Source organism: Bos grunniens, chromosome 14 (assembly GCF_055505025.1).
Source record: "Bos grunniens cultivar Pamir isolate PY7600 chromosome 14, Bosgru_T2T1.0, whole genome shotgun sequence".
NCBI classification, from domain to species: domain Eukaryota; kingdom Metazoa; phylum Chordata; class Mammalia; order Artiodactyla; family Bovidae; genus Bos; species Bos grunniens.
In genome coordinates this window covers 14,938,740-14,966,146 of record NC_141178.1, presented here as the reverse complement: position 1 = coordinate 14,966,146, position 27,407 = coordinate 14,938,740, and the positions used below count along the sequence as shown (strand labels likewise).

At 40.5% G+C, this 27,407-nt stretch overlaps 1 protein-coding gene across 11 annotated transcripts in view; it reads right to left on the bottom strand.

The window, feature by feature from the left end:
* The window catches only part of CPQ (carboxypeptidase Q), a 577,075-nt gene that overhangs the window by 366,792 nt on the left and 182,876 nt on the right, over positions 1-27,407 (bottom strand). For all 11 annotated transcript variants that reach the window (XM_086336023.1, XM_086336027.1, XM_086336025.1 and 8 more), the window contains exon 3: positions 584-791. In XM_086336023.1, the coding sequence (XP_086192149.1) occupies positions 584-791 (208 nt within the window). The remainder of the gene's footprint in view (positions 1-583; positions 792-27,407) is intronic.

Sequence of the window (27,407 nt, the reverse complement as noted above, 5' to 3'; positions counted from 1 at the left end):
TGGATGGAGGAGCCTGGTAGGCTGCAGTCCATGGGGTCGCTAGGAGTCGGACATGACTGAGTGACTTCACTTTCACTTTTCACTTGCATGCATTGGAGAAGGAAATGGCAACCCACTCCAGTGTTCTTGGCTGGAGAATCCTAGGGACGGAGGAGCCTGGTGGGCTGCCGTCTCTGGGGTCACAAAAGAGTCGGACACGACTGAAGCGGCTTAGCAGCAGCAGCAGCAGCAACAATGGAAAAAAGTCTGGCTTCTTCTGAAGTCATTAGGAATCTTTGATGAAATGCAGACGTGAATTCAGCTCTCCCTCCAATGAAAATACATAAAACATACTGGTTATATAAGAAATGTTATGGGATCATCGTGGATGTGGAAAACTTTTTAAAGGAATGCACAAATGATGCTTGGAATCCTGAAAAGGCCAAAGAAGTTATTACAAACAAATGACCAAATGTGGAATGGGGGGAAATTCCATGAACAATCAGTATTGTCACTTGACTAGTTTGTTTTTATTCTGGAAGGGCTTCTCTTTGATGGAAAACCCTGGTTTTTTAAAGCGTTTCAAATGAACTCAATGACCAACCTGTAGATGGAGAAGGAAGCCACGGAGCGAATGAGGGATGCCAAAGCCCCCACTTTGGCAGCTTCCACCGCCCCCTCCATGCGGTACTGCACTGCTGCGGAGTAGTTGGTATAAGGTTGATTGTAAACGACGATCTTCCCTTCTGCGTCTGGCCCCCTTCTCTGCAGTTCATCGAAAGAGGTCACCACCAGAACTTCCGCAGTAATGCCTACAAATAAAAGTCATGCAAGATTAACGCGTGGTTTCCGATCAGCCAGGTTGAATTGGCACACAAAAGGTCACACACGCTCTATCCACTACATCTGGCAAACTGGTTTGCAAAGATCAAAGTTTCAGAGCCATTTGCTATGGGAGAAAGACTATAGGGGTTAGCCAGTTTCCCAAGAAAGAGAAAAGGCATTCAAAACATTTAATATACGACTCATTAGGTTTTTCAACTCATTTGACCAGCTGCTATTAAACCACAAATTGCTTGCAAAGATGTCTTTTTTTTTTGTCTCTTTCCCACCCTAACAGGTCATGAGTTTCACAAAATGACACTAATTATTTATTTAAAAAACACATTTTAGAAAGCTTCCCTTGGGATTAATGAAACACATATTTATCTTTTCATAAAACTATTTTGATATGTGGCTAAACAACATTCATTGACATCATACAAAGGACGGCAGTTTACTAAAAAAATTCTTAGGAGCCAATGATTTTCATACTTCCAATTTTTAACAAATAGTTAATGTAACTTCTCCCAAGAGCCACAAAAAGTCAGCTTGTTTTCTTTCCTTCTTTGTACTGAATCCTTTTAAAGAATGTGAAAACTGCCCATGTCTCGATTTATAGGACTTGTTCATTACCAAACATTTCACTATTCTTCACCTAAAAATTCTGAAGATGCTATGTAACTGTTCTATAATCCTGTTGTCTCATTTAGAAAGATGTGACATCTTTTTTCACACCACAAGTCTTGCCCAAATCTTCCTGATTAGGACAGGATTTCACAGCTTCTGAGAAGTCATTCAAAAACTGCCAGACCACTGAGGATTCAATTTGATGGCACAGTTACAGGGACAAGAAAAAAAAATATTTAGCAACAAAGGCCAGATGCAGTAGCTAAATATAACTATCTAAAGTAAGGAGGCAGGCACCTACTGCTTTATAGCTTCAGCCAGGCAGTCATGAAATATGGTAGTAAAAACCCAAGTATCAACATGGATTATTTGGCACATTTCTTTAGTCTTGCAAACTAGAGAATCAAGTTCTTCTGGAAGCTTAACATGTCATTAAAATAGTAACTGTTACTTGGAAAATCCTTTTTAAATGCACTGCAGTTATGAGAGAATTTCAACATGGGCCCCACACAATGGACCCTTTGAGCTGGCTGCTCTCCGCTTCTGGTTCCACCATCCAGACTGAATCTGTACCATCGCTTTAAAGTGATTGACTACAGATCTACAAGTATGTCTCCACCAACATTCAGAACTCAGAACTTAATTCATAATCTAAGGAAAGCAATGGACAATTATGAAAAGTAAGATAGCCACCAGCTTTTTCACATGATAAATATGTGTAAAAATACAAATAAAGGCTTGGCTAGATGGACTTTGAGATTCATAACTTTTTGAAACCTGGAGTTACCTTGAAATTTGACTGGCGTTATTGTTGGCATGTCACAGGAATTTTGTTGATGCTTTTCAGCTGTTTCTAATGAATAACAGATTCGATGGTCCACCCAAGGGGTGTCCCAGCAATGGGGTAATTTTGGCATCTGGATTGGAGCCACTAGAAACGAAGCCAAGTTTCTATAAATTTTCATTGGCCACTGCAAAATTAAAATCATACAAGGGGAGTGCTTCACTAGGGTCTACGGTTCAAGTTCTTTTAACAAATGTGAGTGACAGAGTCCTAATGAGCCAAAACCTAACCTAGACATCAGTCGCCAATGCAGAACACTAGAAGCAGCTATAGGTCAAAATCTATCACCAAGAACTTGCAAGAAGTCTTCAAATTAATCTGTTTTCCTGAAAGCTTAGGGTCATCTCTGATTCCTCTGTCTCCTTCATCCTCCAGGTCCCATCAGTCCTCAAATACTGAGACTCTTACTCCTTAGTACTACCTGAAAGCAGGCCTCTGCTCTGCCACATTACACCTCTCACATCAGACTCTGGTGCCCTTCTGTTTGGACCATGAGTTGCTCCTCTTTCACCTCACCACCACTAGTGTCCCAGCCTCCAGCCCAGCTCCCTCAAATTTAACTTCCACAGAGCCACCAGGGTGAAGGACTCAAACTGCGGAAAAGTCAGAGCAGCCTGTGCCACCATCTCCCTGCCCACCCCCCCCCCCGCCCATTACCCGTCACCTCACAGTAACAGTCAAAGCCTGTCTGTCTGTATAGACGTGGGCTCCCTTTTATTTTAAATTCAGTCAATACTAAAGTTAAAGTTCCCACTCTCACCACAGCAGTTCACTTCTCAGTGTCTTCGTTCACACTATGGTAGATATGTCTTGTTGACCCCACTCTCCCAACTTTGTCATGTGACTAACACCTATTTATCCCTCAGATGCTGTTTAAGAATCACTCCCTCAAACTCTACACAATATTATGCAACAGCCGATATCGGGAAAGAATCTAAGAAAGAGCAGATATACGAATATGTATGACTGATTCACTTTACTGTACATCTGAAACTAGCACAACACTGTAAACCAGCTATTCAGTTCAGGCCAGTTCAGTTGCTCAATTGTGTCTGACTCTGTGACCCCACGGACTGTAGCTCGCCAGGCCTCCCTGTCTGTCACCAACTGCCGGAGTCTACTCAAACTCATGTCCATCAAGTCAGTCATGCCATCCAGCCATCTCATCCTCTGTCAACTATACTCCAATAAAAATAAAATTTAAATAAGAAATAGAAAAAAAAAAAAGAATCATTACTTTAGGGAGCATTCTCAAGGACTCTGGCCTCTTTGCCTCACCCCTCTCCCCCTGCCTCCAGGAAGGCTGGTTAGTGCACCACTCAACTCTTGACTTTCAGAGTCTCCTGGGCATACCCAGGCACTAGACAATGTTGTTGTTTAGTCGCTCAGTCGTGCCTGACTCTTCACAACCTCAGGGACTGTAGCCCTCCAGGCTCCTCTGTCCATGGGATTTCCCTGGCAAGAATACTGGAGTGGGTTGCCATTTCCTTCTCCAGGGAATCTTCTCAGCTTAGGGATCAAACCCAGGTCTCCTGCATTATCAGGCAGATTTTTTACCATTGAGCCACCAGGAATGCCTAAGAGACAATGCAACTTTGCTCATTTATGATTGACAATACCACCTAAGCCGGGAACTCTTCGGGGTCTGGGGCTTTTGCTTTGGTTCGTATCTCCTGGGCCTAACATAGTGCTCAGTGTGTGTGTAGGCAGCCAGTCAATAAGCTTTCCTCAAATGGCACTGCTCCACATAAGGGGCTATTGACTGGATCTAAAGCATTTCCATAGAAGTGCAATTTTATCTTTAAAGTTTGAGAGCACTTCTCCCACAATAACTCAGCAGTCTGACTCTCTGACCACCCAGAGCACAGCTGCACAACAACAACCAAGCAAAAAAGGCCTCGGGGCAGTCAGAACAGAAATATAAATCCCAAGTATAAAAACTCAGGCGCTTGAACATAAGGAAGCTCTTCTGCTCTTAAAGCCTAGTTACCCTTATTTCTATAAAATTCTAAATCTAGTGCTTAAACCTATGAACTATGAGAAACAATAAATCAGAAAGGAGATAGGTTTGGAAGCTGATAGCAGTACCACAGGGGGAAAAAAAGCAATGTCAGAGACAGGAACATGAAACATAACAAATACGCACTTACTGACGTTTTTGCAGTATCAGAAATGCTCTGTGTCTGGGCTAACATGGCGGCCACTAGACACATGTGGCTACCAGCACGTTATTTTTGTACTTACTTGGCTGCACCAGGTCTTAGCTGTGGCATGCAGGATTTCCGATCTACATTTTGACAGGCAGGCTCTTGGATGCAGCATAGGAACTCTTAGCTGTGGCATGTGGGATCTAGTTCCCCAACCAGGGATCAAACCCAGGCCCTCTGCATTGGGACTGCGGAGTCTTAGCCACTGGACTACCAGCGGGGTCCCCCTGAATGCCTTAAATGTGACTAATGTGACTCAGAAACTGAATTTTTAATGCCATTTCTTTTAATCAACTTATACTCAAATTTAGATAGCCACATGTAAATAATGGCTACTGTGTAGAATGCGTAATCACCGCAGGCTCAGCTATTACGTAGGCAGATGGCCAAAAGCGCCTCTGCTGACCCCGGGGGGCTTGCTTCAGGACAGGCAGGAACAGACGTGGCCATCACCGCAGGGCCTCCTACAGCAGCCTGTATTCAGTACCCACTGTTTGGGAAGTCAGGGTATGTACAAAAATACTTAAGCAAGATTTTTGCTCAAAATGAATAAAATAAAACCAGGCCATCCAGAAAACCTCACTCTTCCATATTAATTGTGTTTTGACATGGTACGCAAAGGAAAGCCTTCTGCTCTCCTACACAGCAGGCTGCTATTCTTTTCTCTCCTCTCTGCTCCCTTCTTTTCATGCCCTCGTTCTTAAAACTAGCATATGAAAACCTCAAACATAAAACCATTATCAGATGTCCTGAACTCCTTATTAATAATTGTAACCCACTCCCAACCCCCATCTCTCTTTTCTAGCTTAATTTTTCAATAGCAGTTGTCTGCTTCCAGCTGCTTCTACTACAGTAATGTAAGCCCCATGGGGTGGAGGGGGGGGCAGCGGGGTAGAAATTCTTGTCTGCCTTATTCATTAATATTATCAAAATGCCTTAAGTGGTACCTGACATGTAATATGTGAAATTTACTCATACACACTCATAGGCACAAATGCACACATGTACACATGCATATACAGAATGAAATAAAGAGAAACCAAAAAATAAGTGTAATAATATCCCATCCATGATCACTCCCCTAAAATGTATACATCCAAGAAACTTACACATTTCTGTAAGTGAGTATAATTGATAAAATAATAATAGTGAGTATCTATTGTTTAAACCAGTGTTCATAGCAACTCTGCAAAGTAGTCATTAGGAACACGGAAGTGCATAGAAATAAATTTACACGACTACAAGGTGCTGAAACTGAAAGTTGAATTATTGGTCATCTGAATCCAAGGGTCATGCTCTTCCTATTAACATCTTTGCTATCTTCTTTTGAAATGTAAAACATATCAAAAGAAAAGCTCTGGATTTTCATCTGAAGAGGAATAAGAAACATAAGTAAGTATATAAAAAGCTGCCTAAAGTTATCCTTTATTTTTCCTTCATCTTGCTCATACATCAGAGCACTGTTATCACACTAGGTTCCAGTCTTCTCACAGGGGAGCTATGAGGGATGTTTCACCCTAGGACAAGAGTCATCAAACTGTTAGAGCAATGAAAAGAATGGTGGTAGTTATTATTATAAAAATAGTATAAAAAGCCTCAGGCTCCCTTCTATTCTCCACTTCTAATTCTCCATTTCTAATTTTCAAAATTGATTCACTTATTTTTTTACACGCCTCACCCTGTGCATAGTTAGTGCTGCAGTTTTCTTGCAGAGACAACAGACGCTGACTGCTGTGGTGTTGGCTGGGATCATTTATTCTATGGAAAATTTGATACAGAGACTCAAATCTCAGTCTCTTCTGCCCTGATTCCTCCCAAGAACAGTTAAGAGTAGGAAGATAGTGATGTGAGAATTTCATAATCTTTTCTATTATTAAAAGGAAAAGATTACAGACAGAAAAACATGTCTCTGGGGCTCAATTCAAAGTGGGAAGTCTCAGGAAATGGATTCTGATTTCAGAAGACTTAACCCCAAACAGGAATTACTCCAGCCCCACCTAAAAGAAAGCCTAGTGTCTCACTCTTCACCATGTAATCTTATTCCAAGTGTGCTATACAAGGCTACTAGGTCCAGTGGAGTGGTTGGTTTTCCTGAATTCAATTACAGAAAAAAGGATAAAAGCTGTTCTTGGAAATTTGATGTTTTGGCCTGAAGTGGTAAGGAAATTGCAAATTCATGGCAAGGCAAATAAAAAGAACTTCAGAACAGTCCTTTCTGAGCATCCATCTTTTGGGGGAGAAGATAATGATTGTGCACCAACCTTTTCATGGAAGAACAAGCGTTAAAGATTCAAAGTCATTGAAAAAATTTACAGCCCTCCTGCTGGGTGGAGTTTGTGTTGAGCATTGGGATAATAGGAACTTTAAGTTCCATTTCTGTCCTCAAAAATTGTATAATCTGGGGAAGAAAAATAGGTAAATAATAACTTTAAAAAGCACAGGATGTCACAAGCGCTTAAAGTACAGAGTAAAATTTCATGAAAAAAGTAACATAAATCAATATCAATTCTGATAGGGGGAAATCTTGCAAGTTTCCCAATAAGATCAACTTTAAGTGGGACTTAAAAGATTTCAGTAGGCTGAAAATAAAGAAAAGGGCATTCCCAGGTAAAGAACAAAGAAGGGAACCCCAAAACAGGTGAAACATCTATTCAAATTCAGTGAATAGGAGATTTCCTGCCAGGTCCCAAAAAACAGACAGTGTGACACTCTAAAATCTTCTAATTGTTAACCAAGATATTTATGGACCCCTATCATTCTATGAATTCTAAGAAGACAAGTAGAAGAGTGTCTTTGAAATAATTTTCAGGAAAATACGGTTAAACGAAGCTATTATCTTATGAAAAAGTTGGCTTAAAGCTCAACATTCAGAAAACTAAGATCATGGCATCCGGTCCCATCACTTCATGGCAAACAGATGGGGAAACAGTGGAAACAGTGGCAGACTTTATTTTTTGGGGTTCCAAAATCACTGCAGATGGTGACTGCAGCCATGAAATTAAAAGACGCTTACTCCTTGGAAGGAAAGTTATGACCAACCTAGACAGCATATTAAAAAGCAGAGACATTACTTTGCCAACAAAGGTCCATCTAGTCAAAGCTATGACTTTTCCAGTAGTCATGTATGGATGTGAGAGTTGGACTATAGATAAAGCCGAGCATGAAAGAATTGATGCTTTTGAACTGTTGTGTTGGAGAAGACTCTTGAGAGTCCCTTGGATTGCAAGGAGATCCAACCAGGCCATCCTAAATGAAATCAGTCCTGAATATTCATTGGAAGGACTGATGCTGAAGCTGAAACTCCAATACTTTGGCCACCTGATGCGAAGAACTGACTCATTGGAAAAGACACTGATGCTGGGAAAGATTGAAGGTGGGAGGAGAAGGGGAACGACAGAGGATGAGATGGTGGATGGCATCACTGACTCAATGGACATGAGTTTGAGTAAACTCTGGGAGTTGGTGATAGACAGGGACGTCTGGCGTGCTGCAGTCCGTGGGGTTGCAAAGAGTTGGACATGACTGAGCGACTGAACTGAACTGAAGCTATTATCTGCGTGAAAGTTAGAAGAGCAAGAGGAAAAACACTGCTCCAGTGACTGAATTGCCCTATCCACACTGGCCTCCGAGAGCCAGCTCCAATCAAACCTTGTCCGTCCGCCTTGCAAGTGAGCCCGGACCTGACTTCATCACAATCCAAGGAGACAATAAATTCTCACCATTTCGTTTGTTCAACATCGCAGCATGCCGCAAGCTGTCTTTCCACACTAACACTTGAGGACGGGCCGCAAGCAAAGCAGCTTGTCTACCTTGACTTCTAAAATACAGAGTTTGCACGTTTTGTCTTTTGCTGGAGAGGCTACTCCAGGACCATTATTTTTAATCAACATGTAATGTAGGCCACTCAGGTTGTCCAGAGACCCAACTCAGCAACACCCTTAGCCACAGCATACAGCACAGACTGGTCCTTAGCAATCTGATCACTTAGAATCCAAACTGCTTCCACAGCAGGCAAGGCAGTCACACAATAAGGCACCTTGATCAAGCTTAGTGATTATCAAAGGGAGCATTCATAGCCTAGAACATGAGGTGCACTGTGTCTGAATCACAGTTGCTTTGAAACATGGTTGGTTTGAAACATGTCTGAAATGGTAGCCTTCTCCCCAGCCCCTGGTATTTCCTTGTAATGGGGATTGGTGTGGGTGAGCAAGGGCTTTCGCCAAAACCAGTTATCTAATACATCTGGAAAAGTGAGCAGCTGCAAGATACTGTGCACCTTGGTCAGTTTCCAGTGGTATGTAAGGAATAAAATCCACAGGCCTCAGTAACAGTGGAGATAGAGAGGTGAGTTTCTATAGACTAAAACAGGATTTGTTTTAGCTTTGCTGAGAAGGTGTGTTGTTAGTTGTTCAGTCGTGTCTGACTCTTTGTGACCCCATAGACCGCCAGGCTCCTCTGTCCATGGTATTTCCCAGGCAAGAATACTGGAGTGGGTTGCCATTTCCCTCTCCAGGGAATCTTCATGAGATCAAACCTGGGTCTTCTGCATTGCAGATTCTCTACCATCTGAGCCACCAGGGAAGTCCTTGCGATCTCAGGAATGAGTGTTGAGGGACTACAGGACATTGGCAGGGAGGCTGGGGAGAGGTGGAAGGGAGGAGAGTACTGAGATTCCAGTATGTAGACAGTAAGGGAAAGGATGGCATGAGAGGAGACGGGCGGTATGTAGGCAACATCACACGGGAGCCCTGTAGCTGTACTATGGAGGGCATTTGGGTGGGGATCGAGAAGTCAGGCAAATTCAGATTTACATTTAGAAAACATCACTGGGCTCAGGGTGATGAAGCATTGGAGGAGGTAAGGAAAGGAGGCGGGCTTGCAGGACAGCTGTTTAGGGGACCACCGCCACATTCTGCCTGAGAGGTGACAGTGGCTTGGAGTAGCGCAGGGCAGTAGAGGAAAAGAGCAGTGAACCCACTTTGGGCAAGAGTGTGGAAGGGACACCTTTGACTGTGATGGGGAGACTGACTTGGAGTTCTGCACTCCACTATCCGCGCTGTCCAATCTACGTAACGGTTTTCCTGGGGAAAGGTGTATATCAACCGAAATTTAGTGATCAAATCATTCAAAATGAAGACAATTTTGAAAATTTTTGTTTGCTTCATTTCTATTGAAGTATAGTTGACTTACAATACTGTGCTAGTTTCAGGTGAACAGCAAAATGAATCAGTTATACACATCTCACTTTTTTAGATTCTTTCCCCATATAGGTCATTACAGAGTACTGAGCAGAGTTTCCTGTGCTATGCAGTAGGTCCTTACTAGTTATCTATTTTACATATACTATACTAGTATGGAGAAGGCAACGGCGACCCACTCCACTACTCTTGCCTGGAAAATCCCATGGACGGAGGAGCCTGGTGGGCTGCAGTCCATGGGGTCGCTAAGAGTCAGGCACGACTGAGCGATTTCACTTTCACTTTTCACTTTCAAGCATTGGAGAAGGAAATGGCAACCCACTCTAGTATTCTTGCCTGGAGAATCCCAGGGACAGAGAAGCCTAGTGGTCTGCTGTCTATGGGGTCGCACAGAGTCGGACACGACTGAAGCGACTTAGCAGCAGCAGCAGTGTGTATATGTCAATCCCAATCTCTCGATTTATCCCTCTCCCATTACCCCTTGTTAACCATAAAATTGTTTTCTATTTCTCTTTTGTAGATAAAAATTCCACATGTAAGTGATACCCTATGATATTTTTCTTTCTCCATCTGAATAATGTGAATCCTATTGGTAAAACAAGCATCTTACGCTAAAACTTTTTAACAAAGTGTTTATATGTTACATTATATATATATATTATTCTTCACTATATACTTTAAATGGGGTATTTCTTTATCAGTAATAAGAAGTCTCCATCATTATATATTGGCTACAAGGCTCACTAGCCTTTGATCTGGAACAAGTTGCCCAACTTTCCCCAGCCTATAACATGAGAATCACAATAATATTGATACCACCAGGATTCGTGGGAGCACTGTTTAAGATGATAGAGGTAAAAATTACTCTGTATATTACAAAGCATTATAAAACAAGAATAGGTATGCAAGGGGTCTGGACATACACAGAATAAGTATAAGCAATAAATATATGATTTATTTAAAATTTCATTTCAAACGATTACCAGAAGTAAAACAAAAATAGTAGGTATGACTTCAACAAAGAGGGAGCCTCTTGGCTCAGAGCAAAGCTAGTCTTTATCAGGTCAGACAGCTCCAGAGGCTGTGTGACTTCTTGTCAATTTAGACTAAATTGATAACTTAGGCAGCATATCATAAAGAGCTCAAGTCAGGCTGGGCAAAGAAACTGAGTAGGTCTCATGGGTCTGCTTGGCAGCAATGGGTACAGAAGGAGTGATGGGAGAGAGGAGGATGGAAGGGACATTTTTAAGTAGCATCAGAAGAACAGGCCAAAACAGAAAAAGATGCCAGTAGCCCTATCTAAAATTACATCTGTGCTATATTTGATGATTTCCTCTACATTTCTTTATTAAAAAAAAAATGACCACCCACTCATCAATTGCCTTGTAAACTGCAGGGTATCTCTTGGAACACTGGGTTTGGCCATGAGACTTGTTCTGGCCAATGGAATGTGAGAGGCCAGGGTGTGTGGTCACAGCTGGGTGGGAAATGTAAGAGCCATTGTTAAGTTTTGACTGCCTTTGAAGAACCCTTTACTTTCAGCCACAAGAATGGAGTGTCCCAGATGGGTTTTTCCTTCAGCCTGAATCCTGGGGTTAAAAAAGAGATCTGAGGTAGAAACAAGGGCATTACCAACTTTATATACATATATAATATATATATATATATATGTATTATAATACATATATAAATATATTTTAAATATATTATTTAAAAAGTTTGTTTATAAATTTATGTTATATATATGACATAAACCGTGGAACTTCCCAGGTGCTGCTTGTGGTAAAGAACCCACCTGCCAAAGCAGAAGACAACAGATGCGGGTTCAAGACGTGGGTTCGATCCCTGGGTCAGGAAGATCCCTGGAGGAGGGCATGGCAACCCACTCCAGGATTCTTGCCTGGAGAATCCCATGGACAGAGGAACCTGATGGGCTATAGTCCATAGGGTCACAAAGAGTTGGACATGACTGAAGCAACTTAGCACGCATGCATGCATATGACATGAAACTTGGTGGTTGCAAGTCACAGAGATTTGGGGGTTGTGCATTACTGAGGAAGAGCTGAGTGATGCAGGAGCCTTGAATTCCAAGTTTCTATCGGTATTTTACAATCCGCAGCTGATGACAGATAAGATATAGGATAAATATATTTAATGCCTTAGGGAAGACCGTTCAGTGAAAATTAGATAACTACTGTCTTCCTCCCATCAAACATCAAAGTGATCAAACACCAAACAGTAGAAAGAAAACAAATCTGAAGAAGAATTAGTAAGCGTCAGTGATTTAACACACATAGACTAAATGACAAAGAATTTTAAGCAGGAGATAAGCCCTAGAGATTATTAAAATACAGTCTCGGCAGCTCAGTTAGCTAACCCATCTAATGTTACTTCTAAAGAAACAAGAAGCCCTGTTGTGCAGTTAAATAAGTCTATATACTTTCAGGAGATTTCAATATTTCATAGCTAAATGCATTTTCTAAATTCCATCTTCAAAAATTGAGGGCAAAAACGATAGAAACTGGTGTGGTTGTGTTTATACCAAGTATAAAATAATGTTATTGTAGTGTTATATCAGAGAGAGAAAACAACTCTGTGACAATCTGGCATTCCAAAATGGGATTTTTGTAAAGCTATGTTTTGAAATGTTAACTGTCCTATGCTCTTCTTAGAGAAGTAAAAGTTGGGGAAAAAATACTGTAACCAAACAGAATTTCTGCTCTCAACAATAAGAAACCTGGCTCAGGTTCATAATTAGTTTGATATAGCAATTTACCTCTAAAAGAAAGTTCTAGAGACATGATTGAAATATCAGAATGAGAAAATTTCCAGGATGTTGTTTATTAAAGTCCATCGACTGGAAGGACATAAACTCAGCTATCAATGTCAATCCCATTACAATTATAATTAAAAGCTATCACCATACAGTTTAAGCAGGAGTGATTTAAGCAGAAAGGCATTCAGTTCAGTTCAGTTCAGTCGCTCAGTCGTGTCTGACTCTTTGCAACCCCATGAATCGCAGCACGCCAGGCCTCCCTGTCCATCACCAACTCCCAGAGTTCACTCAGACTCACATCCATCGAGTCAGTGATGCCATCCAGCCATTTCATCCTCTGTCGTCCCCTTCTGCTCCTGCCCCCAATCCCTCCCAGCATCAGAGTCTTTTCCAATGAGTCAACTCTTCGCATGAGGTGGCCAAAGTACTGGAGTTTCAGCTTTAGCATCATTCCTTCCAAAGAAATCCCAGGGCTGATCTCCTTCAGAATGGACTGGTTGGATCTCCTTGCAGTCCAAGGGACTCTCAAAAGTCTTCTCCAACACCACAGTTCAAAAGCATCAATTCTTTGGCGCTCAACCTTCTTCACAGTCCAACTCTCACATCCATACATGACCACTGGAAAAACCATAGCCTTGACTAGATGGACCTTTGTTGGCAAAGTAATGTCTTTTTGAATGTCTTTTGAATATGCTTTTGAATATGCTATCTAGGTTGGTCATAACTTTCCTTCCAATGAGTAAGTGTCTTTTAATTTCATGGCTGCAATCACCATCTGCAGTGATTTTGGAGCCCAGAAAAATAAAGTCTGACACTGTTTCCACTGTTTCCCCATCTATTTGCCATGAAGTGATGGGATGGGATGCCATGATCTTCATTTTCTGAATGTTGAGCTTTAAGCCAACTTTTTCAGTCTCCACTTTCACTTTCATCAAGAGGCTTTTTAGTTCCTCTTCACTTTCTGCCATAAGGCAATTAACCACATTTAATAGATGAGAAAATATGAAGTTTCAGGAAGGTACAGGAAAGTTTAAAGATCTTATCAAACTAGAAAGTGGCAGAATTTGAATATGAATTTAGGTCAGACTGATTCTGAATCCATGCTCTTCTCACCCCATCCCACATAGCTTCCCTCCCAGTGAACTTAAGTAAGCATGTACTGATAAGCTTTCTAGGACTCTCTCCTCAGGTGGCCAATAATCTTTGAAGGTTCCCAACAACTGATCCTACTCCACAAATCCCTGGACTTAGAAAGTGGAAAAGAAAAGCAAAAATGTTCCAAAGTCTCACAAATGAATAAGTACCATTAACATTTCAAATATTCAAAGATTTTATGTTGCCTTCAGGATACCCAAATTCACTTATTCCCTATATTCTCTATGCTATTCCTTCCTGTTTTACAAATAACCCAACTTTCAACGCTTGGCCAAATATCTATCTGATTCAGCACATAATTGAATCAAACTAGACTCAAGTTAAATAAGTGATGTTAGAGTAGGAGAGGTGTATATATATATATATATATATTTTTTTTTTTTTTTTGATCATCCCATGTCATGTGGGATCTTAGTTCTCCAAGAATTGAACCCACACTCCCTGCAGCAGAAGCGTGGAGTCTTAACCACTGGACCACTAGTGAAGTCCCTATATTTCCATTTTAAAGGAGATTTTCACCTACAATAATTTGTTTATTCAATAAATGTATTTGAGCCCTTCCAATATGCTAGGCCATTCCAAAGTGCTAATCAATGATATAGTGATTTCACTATATGAAGATTACATTCTAGTGGGTAGGATCAGTAACCATCAAAACCAGCAAACATATTATAATATAATTACAACTTAATACCTGATGCTCTGAAATTGGAGTCCTTGGGACTTGATCTGGTCTGAAAGGATCTTGAAAATCTTTTTTTTTTTATAATTTTTTAAATTTAATTTTATTTTTTAAACTTTACAATATTGTATTAGTTTTGCCAAATATCGAAATGAATCCACCACAGGTATACCTGTGTTCCCCATCCTGAACCCTCCTCCTTAAGAAAAGGAAACATTTAGTTAAGAAACTGTGAGATGAATAGACATTAAGCAGGTAGAGCAGGAGTGGAAAGGGAGAAATAAAATAGTCCAAGTTGACCAAATAACATATGCAAAAGCTCTGAAGTGAGATGACATCCAAGGAACTGAAAGAAGACCAGGTAGAGTGGTAGAGTGATACAAAATGAAGCTGGACGGGTAGAAGGAACAAATTTAGGCAGAATCTTGAAGGCAACTTTAAGGAATTTGGGTATTTATTAATTAGTTGGAAATAATTGAGAGGTTTTAAGTATGAACAGTGATAATCCATCTTCTATTTTTCAGTATCATATTGGACTGTATCCAAGGTGTTTATGACCTTGTAAGTTCATGTTTCAAGCATTAAATAAAAATAAAACAAGGTTGCTATCACAACTTCTATTCAGCAATATACTAGACATCTTAACCAATGAAGCAAGACAAGAAAATATATCAAATACTTAAGTATTGAAAAGGAATGAACAAGATATCTTTATTTGAGAATGACATAATCATCTGTAGATAATCTGAGAAAAATCTATAGAGAAAATAATTGCACTGTTTACACAATCAATATACACAAATCAAAACATCCTATATACCAAGGATATTCTGATTTTTAAAATGTAAAAGAGAAAATTATGTTATTATTAATGGCAACAGAAATTAACTTTAAAAATTGTGAATATATTACAGAAAAAAAATCCATTCTTGTGCCCATATTAAAAATGGAGGCCAAAAATATCCTGGAACATCGCAATAACAACAAAACACAGAGAGAGTATTGCTAGATAGTACGACTTATTATAGAACTTACATAATGAAAAAATATAGTAGTACTACATGGAAAGAACCTAACAGAAAAGAATAGGGTCCAGAGATGGACCCACCCAGCAATGAAAGTTTGGTATATGATACAAGACGACAAAGAATACAACATTCCAAATCAGTTGGGAAATGATAACTCATTCTATGAAAGACCCTCAGTTCAGTTCAGTTCAGTCGCTCAGTCATGTCCGACACTTTGCAACCCCATGAATTGCAGCACACCAGGCCTCCCTGTCCATCACCAACTCCCAGAGTTGACTCAAACTCACGTCCATCGAGTCAGTGATGCCATCCACCATCTCATCCTCTGTCGTCCCCTTCTCTTCCTGCCCCCAATCCCTCCCAGCATCAGAGTCTTTTCCAATAAGTCAACTCTTCACATGAGGTGGCCAAAGTACTGGAGTTTCAGCTTTAGCATCATTCCTTCCAAAGAACACCCAGGATGTTTAGAATGGACTGGTTGGATCTCCTTGCAGTCCAAGGGACTCTCAAGAGTCTTCTCCAACACCACAGTTCAAAAGCATCAATTCTTCAGTGCTCAGCTTTCTTCACCGTCCAACTCTCACATCCATACATGACTACTGGAAAAACTAGATGGACTTGACTAGATGGACCTGTGTTGGCAAAGTCTCTGCTTTTGAATATGCTATCTAGATTGGTCATAACTTTCCTTCCAAGGAGTAAGTGTCTTTTAATTTCATGGCTGCAATCACCATCTGCAGTGATTTTGGAGCCCCCAAAAATAAAGTCTGACACAGTTTCCAATGTTTCCCCATCTATTTCCCATGAAGTGATGGGACCGGATGCCATGATCTTCGCTTTCTGAATGTTGAGCTTTAAGCCAACTTTTTCACTCTCCTCTTTCACTTTCATCAAGAGGCTCTTTAGTTCCTCTTCACTTTCTGCCATAAGGGTGGTGTCATCTGCATATCTGAGGTTATTGATATTTCTCCCAGCAATCTAGATTCCAGCTTGTGCTTCATCCAGCCCAGCGTTTCTCTGCATAGAAGTTAAATAAGTAGGGTGACAATATACAGCCTTGACGAACTCCTTTTCCTATTTGGAACCAGTCTGTTGTTCCATGTCCAGTTCTAATTATTGCTTCCTGACCTGCATGTAGGTTTCTCAAGAGGAAGGTCAGATGGTCTGGTATTCCCATCTCATTCAGAATTTTCCACAGTTTATTGTGATCCACACAGTCAAAAGCTTTGGCATAGTCAATAAAGCAGAAATAGATGTTTTTCTGGAACTCTCTTGCTTTTTCCATGATCCAGAGGATGTTGGCAATTTGATCTCTGGTTCCTCTGCCTTTTCTAAAACAAGCTTGAACATCTGGAAGTTCACAGTTCATGTATTGCTGAAGCCTGGCTTGGAGAATTTTGAGCATTACTTTACTAGCATGTGAGATGAGTGCAATTGTGTGGTAGTTTTGAGCGTTCTTTGGCATTGCCTTTCTTTGGGATTGGAATGAAAATGGACCTTTTCCAGTCCTGTGGCCTGTAAATTTAACACAGTCTCTCTCAAAATCCCAACAAAATGTTTTGCAGAAATAGAAAAATTCATTCAAAAATTCACAATTCATTCTCAAGGGACTTCAAACAGCCAAAACAATATATGAAAGAAAAACAAAGTTGGAGAATTCATATGGCCAGATTTCAAAACCATATTACAAAGCTACTATAAAAAAAACAATTTGATACTAGCATAGAGCTAGATAAATAAGCCAATGAAATAGAATAGAAAGCCCAAGGATAAAACCCTCGCAGATAGAGTTAACTGATCTTTGACAAGGATGTCAAGACAACTTGAACAGCTGATGTTGGGAAAACTAGATATCCACATGTAAAAGAGAAATTGAAAGTTTACCTTACACCTTATACAAAATTTAACTCAAAATGGATTGAAGACCTAAACATAGACTTGAAGCTATAAAACTCCTAAAAGGAAACAGGGGGAAAGCTTGATTACATTCGACTGGGCAATGATTTCTAGGGTATGTTACCAAAAGGGCAGGCAACAAAAACAAAAACAGACAACTGGGACTACATCAAACTTTTACAATTTCTGTGTATCAGAGGACACAATCAACAGAGTGAAAGGCAACCTATAGAATGGGAGAAAATATTTGCAATTCATAATTGGGTGAAAGTGAAGTTGCTCAGTCATGTCCGACTCTTTGCGACCCTGTGGACTGTAGCCTACCAGGCTTTTCCGTCCATGGGATTCTCCAGGCAAGAATACTGGAGTGGGTTACCATTTCCTTCTCCAGGGAATCTTCCCGACCCAAGGATCGAACCCAGGTCTCCCGCATTGGAGACACATGCTTTAACCTCTGAGCCACCAGGGAAGCCCCATAATTGGGTAATATCCAGAATACATAAAAGTATCCCATAACTCAACAACAACAACAAAACACAAAGTTAACCTGATTAACTGATTAAAAAATGGGGAAAGACATGAATACACAAAAACACAATGAGATATTACCTCACATCCCTTAAGATGGCTACTATCACAATAACAAAAGATAACAAGTGTTCATAGGACATGGAGAAACTGGAACTCCTGTGCACTCTTCAGTTCAGTTCAATTCAGTCGCTCAGTCATGTCCGACTCTTTGCGACCCCATGAACTGCAGCACGCCAGGCATTCCTGTCCATCACCAACTCCCAGAGTCCACCCAAACCTATGTCCATTGAGTTGGTGATCCCATCCAACCATCTCATCCTCTGTCGTCCCCTTCTCCTCCTGCCCTCAATCTTTCCCAGCATCAGGGTCTTTTCAAATGAGTCAGCTCTTTGCAAACACATCACCATTCCTCAAAAAATTAAAAACAGAGCTATCATATGATCCAGAAATTCCACATGTGGGAATATATTCAAAGGATTGAAAGCATGGTCTCTAAGAGATATTTGAACACTCATGTTCATACCAGTACTAGTCACAATAGTCAAGAGGTGGAACAGATGAATATCCATCAAGAGATGAACAGATGAACAAATGTGGTATATACATGTAATAGAATATCGACCCAGGAATCAAACCCAGGTCTCCCGCATTGCAGGCAGATGCTTTAACCTCGGAGCCACCAGGGAAGCCCCATAATAGAATATTATTCAGCCTCAAAAAGGAAGGAAATCTTATCTCATGCTACATGGCTTACCTTGGTACTTGGTATGCTAAGTGAAATAAAACCATCACACACACTTAGAGTAGTATATAATTGCATTTATATGACAATGATCAACTTCATAGAAACTGAAGGTAGAATGGTGGTTATCAGGGGCTAGAAGAGGAGAAAAAAGGGAATTACTGTTTAATGGGTATAGTTTTTCAGATTTGCAAGATAAAAAAGTTCTGAATATCTGTCTCACAATAATGTAAATATACTACCACTACTGAACTGTACACTTAAAAATGGCTAAGGTACGAAGTTGTACATTATGTGTTTTTCACCACAATTTAAACGTTTGAAGAAATTATACTAATATTTATGACATCAGAGTAGGAAAGGAATTTTCGATACTTTATTTGTTTATCTGTTTTGCTGCACCGAGTCTTAGTTGTGGCACGCCAACCCTTAGTTGCAGCATGTGGGATCTAGTTCCCTGACCATGAGTCAAACCCAGGCCCCCTGTACTGGGAGCACAGAGTCTTAGCCATTGGACCACCAAGGACGTCTTGGGAAAGGATTTTTAAAAGACACAAAGCGCAAACTGCAATGAAATGTTCATTAAATTTGACTACAGTGAAATAGAATAATATAAAAACTTATGTTTGAAAAACATTTAGTGAACAAAGCTAAAGTGCCACAGACTTGGAGAAGATATTTGCTCTTCATACAACTACAGAGGATTAGTTTCCAAACTATATAAAGAACTCAGGAAAATCTATAAGAAAAAATAAACAACAGAAAAATGGTCAACAAATATAAATAAGCAACGTGTATAAAGTAGAAATGCAAGAGACCAATAAACCAAAAGGCATTTAGCTTCTAATTATTCTACAGTGAAATAATATTTCACATCCATTAAAGGAAAAGTTGAAAAGTCTGGCAATACCGTGGGTTGGCAAGGATTTGAGGACAATGCAACCTCCATACATTGCTAATGGTAGTGTAAATTTACATAAACATGCTGTAGAGAAATTTAGCAATTTCAAGTAAAGTTCAAGAAGTCTTGCTGCTGCTGCTAAGTTGCTTCAGTCATGTCTGACTCTGTGCGACCCCATAGACTGCAGCCCACCAGGCTCCCCCATCCCTGGGATTCTCCAGGCAAGAACACTGGAGTGGGTTGCCCCAACAATTTCACACTGAAGTATTAACATTGACTTCAAAGAAATTAAAGAAACTCTCACACATGTGTATTGTGCAAATACTGTACAAAGGTATTGTAGCATTATTTTTAACTGCATAAAAGCATAAATAACATAATAAAAGTATAAATAATGAACAAAAGTGTCCATCAGTAGGAAAAATATATAAAGTCTTATATATTCATTCAAAAGAATACACAATTGTTGAACTAGATGAACTAGATCCACATGTATCAACATGAAAATCAAAGCATTAGTTGCACAGTCGTGTTCGACTCTTTGCAACCCCATGGACTATAGCCCACCAGGCTCCTCTGTCCATGAAATTCTTCATGCAAGAACACTGGTGTGGGTAGCCATTTCCTTCTCTAGGAGGATCGTCTTGATCCAGGGATCAAAACCAGGTCTCCTGAATTGCAAGCAGCTTCTTTACTGTCTGAGCTACCAGAGAAGCCCATATCAACATAGATAAATCATAAAAAGAAAGTTTTTTAAAAGCAGCATTTTCAGACTAACTTGTTCCATTAATGTGTCATTTAAAAACACATAGAATAAAATCGCATGTGTAGTCTATGACACGTACATATAAAGCAAAAGAATAAATGCATGTAGGGGAGAAATAAACATAAACTTCAGAATAGTTATTATACTTGGGGGAAGAAAGAAAAGAGAAAGGAATTGTTGAGAAGTACAAAAGGAGCTTCAACTGTATAAAAAATTATTTATTCTTTATTTTAAAAAGTATATATGAATGTGTTTGTGACTGTGAGTATGAAGCAGATATGCCCCAAACTTTATAATTATTAAATCTTACTAAGGAACAGTTTTCTACAAGTTTGAAATATTTAAAAAATTCATCCTAGTTGAGGGAAGTGCAGGATGGAAATGCTATTCTTTTCATATATCCTATGTCTTGTTCTCCTGGGAATAAGGTACAGAGTAATGCCACTATAAGCATATACACTTAGTTTGCAACTCTAAAAATATATAGGTTGTTCAACAACCCAATTGCAAAATGGGCAATCGATCTGAAGAGACATCTTACCAAAGAAGACATATAGATGGAAGTAGTAAGCATACTGAAAAGATGTTCAGTATCATGTATCATTAGGGGATTATAAGCTAAAACAATGAGATAACACTGCACACCTACTAAAATGGACAAAATCCAAAAACATTTACAATACCAGTGCTGGTGAGGATATGGAAGAACAGAAGCTCATTCACTGCTGATGTGGATGAAAAATGGTATAGCACAGTTAAGCAACTGATACATGGATTTCTTAAAAAGTAGCACATTGACAGTAATGGTAGTAGGGCTTCCCTGGTAGCTCAGCTGGTAAAGAATCCACTTCCAATGCAGGAGATCCCTGTTCGATTCCTGGGTCAGGAAGATCCCCTGGAGGAGGGCATGGCAATCTACTCCAGTATTCTTGCCTGCAGAATCCCCATGGAGAGAGGAGCATGGAGAGCTACAGTCCATGGGGTCGCAGAGAGTTGGACATGACTGAATGACTCAGCACAGCATGGCACACAGTATATTGATACAACAAAATATAATTTGGCAATAAAAAGGAATGAAGTACTGATGCATGCCAAAACATGGATGAACCTCAAAAGCATTAGAATACATAGAAAAACCCAGTAACAAATATCTCACTTTGTATGATTCCATTCATATAAAATATCTAGAATAGGCTAATCCATAGAGAAAGCAGATTAGTGGTTTCTAGGGGCTGTCAATGAGGAATGACTGCTAATGGGAGTGCCTGTCCTGAAGCCAATAAAACATTCTAAAATATATTGTGGTGATGATCACATAACTCCAAATATAATAAAATTCACTGAATGGTATACTTTGTATGGGTAAATTGAATGTTAGTTCAGTTCAGTCACTCAGTCGTGTGCAACTCTTTTGTGACGCCATGGACTGCAGCATGCCAGACTTCCCTATCTATCGCCAACTCCCGGAGCTTGCTCAAACTCATGTGCATCAAGTCAGTGATGCCATTCAACCATCTTATCTTCTGTAATCCCCTTCTCCTCCCACCTTCAATTTTTCCCAGCATCAGAGTCTTTTCTAGTGAGTTAGTTCTTCACATCAGGTGGCCAAAGTACTGGGGTTTCAGCTTCAGCATCAGTCCTTCCAATGAATATTCAGGACTGACTGGTTGGATCTCCTTGCAGTCTAAGCAACTCTCAAGAGATTCTCCAACACCCCAGTGCAAAAAGATTCAATTCTTTGACACTCAGCTTTCTTTATAGTCCAACTCTCACACCCATACATGACTATTGAAAAACCATAGCTTTGACTAGATGGATCTTGGTTGATAAAGCAATGTCTCTACTTTTTAATATGCTGTGTAGGTTGATCATAGGTTTTCCTCCAAGGAGCAAGCATCTTTTAATTTCATGGCTGCAGTCACCATCTGCAGTGATTTTGGAGCCCCCCCAAAATAAAAGTTCTCACTGTTTCCATTGTTTCCCCCACCTATTTGCCATGAAGTGATGGGACCAGATGCCATGATCTTAGTTTTCTGAATGTTGAGCTTTAAGCCAACTTTTTCACTCTCCCCTTTCACTTTCATCAAGAGGCTCTTTAGTTTTTCCTCACTTTCTGCCATAAGGGTGGTGTCATCTTTATATCTGAGGTTATTGATATTTCTCCTGACAATCTTGATTTCATTTTTGTGTGATCCAGCCCCACATTTCACATGACATACTCTGCATATAAGTTAAATAATCTACAAAGCCACAGTCATCAAGACAGTATGGTACTGGCACAAAGACAGAAATATAGATCAATGGAACAAAATAGAAAGCCCAGAGATAAATCCACGCACATATGGACACCTTATCTTTGACAAAGGAGGCAAGAATATACAATGGATTAAAGACAATCTCTTTAACAAGTGGTGCTGGGAAATCTGATCAACCACTTGTAAAAGAATGAAACTAGAACACTTTCTAACACCATACACAAAAATAAACTCAAAATGGATTAAAGATTTAAATGTAAGACCAGAAACTATAAAACTCCTAGAGGAGAACATAGGCAAAACACTCTCCGACATACATCACAGCAGGATCCTCTATGACCCACCTCCCAGAATATCGGAAATAAAAGCAAAAATAAACAAATGGGACCTAATTAACCTTAAAAGCTTCTGCACATCAAAGGAAACTATTAGCAAGGTGAAAAGACAGCCTTCAGAATGGGAGAAAATAATAGCAAATGAAGCAACTGACAAACAACTAATCTCAAAAATATACAAGCAACTCCTACAGCTCAACTCCAGAAAAATAAATGACCCAATCAAAAAATGGGCCAAAGAACTAAATAGACATTTCTCCAAAGAAGACATACAGATGGCTAACAAACACATGAAAAGATGCTCAACATCACTCATTATCAGAGAAATGCAAATCAAAACCACTATGAGGTACCATTTCACGCCAGTCAGAATGGCTGCGATCGAAAAGTCTACAAGCAATAAATGCTGAGAGGGTGTGGAGAAAAGGGAACCCTCTTACACTGTTGGTGGGAATGCAAACTAGTACAGCCACTATGGAGAACAGTGTGGAGATTCCTTAAAAAACTGGAAATAGAACTGCCTTATGATCCAGCAATCCCACTGCTGGGCATACACACTGAGGAAACCAGAAGGGAAAGAGACACGTGCACCCCAATGTTCATCGCAGCACTGTTTATAATAGCCAGGACATGGAAGCAACCTAGATGTCCATCAGCAGATGAATGGATAAGAAAGCAGTGGTACATATACACAATGGAGTATTACTCAGCCATTAAAAAGAATACATTTGAATCAGTTCTAATGAGGTGGATGAAACTGGAGCCTATTATACAGAGTGAAGTAAGCCAGAAAGAAAAACACCAATACAGTATACTAACGCATATATATGGAATTTAGAAAGATGGTAACAATAACCCTGTGTACAAGACAGCAAAAGAGACACTGATGTATAGAACAGTCTTATGGACTCTGTGGGAGAGGGAGAGGGTGGGAAGATTTGGGAGAATCGCATTGAAACATGTAAAATATCATGTATGAAACAAGATGCCAGTCCAGGTTCGATGCATGATACTGGATGCTTGGGGCTGGTGCAATGGGACGACCCAGAGGGATGGTGTGGGGAGGGAGGAGGGAGGAGGGTTCAGGATGGGGAGCACGTGTATACCTGTGGTGGATTCATTTTGATATTTGGCAAAACTAATACAATTATGTAAAGTTTAAAAATAAAATAAAATTAAAAAAAAAAAAAAAGCAGGGTGACAATATACAGCCTTCACATACTCCTTTCCCAATCTGGAACCAGTCTGTTGTTCCATGTCCAGTTCTAACTGTTGCTTCTTGACGTGAATACAGATTTCTCAGGAGACAGGTCAGGTGGTCTGGTATTCCCAACTCTTTAAGAATTTTCCACAGTTTGTTATGATCCAAACAGTCAAAGACTTTGGCACAGTCAATAAAGCAGAAGGAGATGTTTTTCTGGAACTCTTGCTTTTTCAAAGATCCAACAGATGTTGGCAATTTAATCTCTGGTTCCTCTGCCTTTTCTAAAACCAGCTTGAACATCCGGAAGGTCATGGTCCATGTACTGTTGAAGCCTGGCTTGGATAATTTTGAGCATTACTTTGTTAGTGTGTGAGATGAGTGCAATAGTGCAGTAGTTTGATCACTCATTGGCATTGCCTTTCTTTGGGATTGGAAGGAAAACTGACCTTTTCCATTCCTGTGGCCACTGCTGAGTTTTCCAAATTTGCTGGCATATTGAGTGCAGCAGTTTCACAGCATCATCTTTTAGGATTTGAAATAGCTCAACTGGAATTCCATCACGTCCGCTAGCTTTGTTTGTAGTGATGCTTCCTAAGGCCCACTTGACTTCACATTCCAGGATGTCTAGCTCTAGGTGAGTGATCACACCATCGTGGTTATTTGGATCATGAAGAGCTTCTTTGTATAGTTTTTCTGTGTATTTCTGCCTCCTCTTTTAATATCTTCTGCTTCTGTTGGTATGGACTCATACCATTTCTGTCCTTTATTGTGCCTGTCTTTGCATGAAATGTTCCCTTGGCATCTCTAATTTTCTTGAACAGATCTCTAGTACTTCCCATTCTATTGTTTTCCTCTATTTTTTTTGGCATGGATCACTGAGGAAGGCTTTCTTATCTCTCCTTGCTGTTCTTTGGAACTCTGCATTCAAATGGGTATATTTTTCCTTTTCTCCTTTGCCTTTAGCTTCTCTTCTTTTCTCAGCTATTTGTAAGGCCTCCTCAGATAACCATTTTGCCTCTTTGCATTTCTTTTTCTTGGGGATGGTCTTGATCACTGCTTCCTGTACAATGTCATGAACCTCGGTCCATAGTTCTTCAGGCACTCTATCAGATCTAATCACTTGAATCTACTTGTCACCTCCACTGTGTAATCATAAGGGATGTGACTTATGTCATACTTGAATGGTCTAGTGGTTTTCCCTACTTTCTTCAATTTAAGTCTGAATTTGGCAATAAGGAGATCATGATCTGAGCCACAGTCAGCTCCTGGTCTTGTTTTTGCTGACAGTATAGAGTTTCTCCATGTTTGGCTGCAAAGAATATAATCAATCTGATTTTTATATTAACCATATGCTGATGTCCATCTGTAGAGTCTTCTCTTGTGTTGTTGGAAGAGGATGTTTGCTATGACCAGTGCATTCTCTTGGAAAAACTGTGTTAGCCTTTGCCCTACTTCGTTTTGTACTCTAAGGCCAAATTTGCCTGTTACTCCAGGTATCTCCTGACTTCGTACTTTTGAATTTCAGTCCCCTATAATGAAAAGGACACCTTTTGGGGGTGTTAGTTCTAGAAGGTCGTGTAGGACTTCATGAACCATTCAACTTCAGCTTCTTAAGCATTACTGGTCAGGACACAGACTTGGATTACCATGATATTGAATGGTTTGCCTTGGAAATGAACAGAGATCATTCTGTTGTTTTTGAGGTTGCATCCAAGTACTGTATTTTGGACTCTTTTGTTGACTATGATGGCTACCCTATTCTTCTAAGGGATTCTTGCTCACAATAGTAGATATAACGGTCATCTGAGTTAAATTCACCCGTTCCAGTGAATTTTAGTTCACTGATTTCTAAAGTGTCAATGTTCACTCATATCTCCTGTTTGACCACTTCCAATTTACCTTGATTCATGGACCTAACATTCCAGGTTCCTATACAATATTTCTCTTTACAGCATTGGACTTTATTTCCATCACCAGTCACATCTACAACTGGTGCTGGTTTTGCTTTGGTCCATCTCTTTCTTCTTTCTGGAGTTATTTCTCCACTGATCTCCAGTAGCATATCGGGCACCTACCAACCTGGGGAATTCATCTTTCAGTGTCCTATCTTTTTGCCTTTTCATACTGTTCATGGGGTTCTCAAGGCAAGAATACTGAAGTGGTTTGCCATTCCCTTCTCCACTGGACCACGTTTTGTCAGAACTCTCCACCATTACCCGTCCATCTTGGGTGGCCCTACATGGCATGGCTCATAGTTTCATTGAGTTAGACAAGGCTGTGGTCCATGTGATCAGTTTGGTTAGTTTTCTGTGATTGTGGTTTTCATTCTGTCTGCCCTCTGATGGATAAGGCTAAGAGGCTTATGGAAGTTTCCTGATGGGAGAAACTGACTGGGGTGGAGGAGGTGGGGGGGTGGCGGGGAGTCTTGTTCTGATAGGTGGGGCCATGCTCAGTAAATGTTTAATCTAATTTTCTCTATGGGTTGTGTTCCCTCCCTGTTGTTTGATCTGAGGCCAAACTTCAGTGGAGGTAATGAAGATAATGGTGGTCTCCTTCAAAAGGTCCCATGCATGCACTGCTGCACTGAGTGTCCCCAACCATGCACCAGGCCACCACCAACCCATGCCTCCACCAAAGACTCCTGGACACTTACGGGCAAGTCTGGGGCAGTCTCTTGTGGGGTCACTGCTCCTTTCTTCTGAGTCCTGGTGCACACAAGGTTTTGTTTGTGCCCTCCAAGAGTCTGATTCCCCAGTTTTGGGTAAGTTCTGGCGGCTCTATGGGGGGGTTAATAGCTACCTCCTCCAAGAGGGCTTATGCCATACCCAGGCCTGCTACACCCAAAGCCCCTGCCCCTGCAGCAGGCCACTGCTGGCCCATACCTCCACAGGTGACACCCCAGACTAAGACGGTGGAGTAAAAGGATATGCACTCATCTTCTCCTGCAAGAACTCCAAAATTACAACTTGCTGCTGAACAACCATCGACAGGAGAATGTTGGATCACACCAAAAAAAGAAAAAGATACCCCACTTCCAAAGGCAAAGGAGAAGCCCCAGCAAGACAGTAGGAGGGGCAAAATCACATTTAGAATCAAACCCCATACCCACCAGAGACACTCAGAGGGCTCAAATGAACCTTGTGTGCACCAGGACCCAGAGACCCCACAGAGACTGAGCCAAATTGAATGTTAAGTGATTTTATTAATAATCTCAAAAAAAGCTGTTATTAAAAAGGACACAGAGAGGAGGAGGAGAAAAGAAAAGAGGGGAGGAAGAGGCAGAAGGGGAGAATATTAAAAGCAGAGAGTGAGATGGATATGGGAAAAGAAACAAGGTCCCCACAGTCATAGTTGTGGTAAAATGGACTCTGCTGCTGCTAAGTCACTTCAGTCATGTCCGACTCTGTGCGACCCCAGAGACTGGGGTCTATATCACTATATCACTTGGCATTTTCTTTA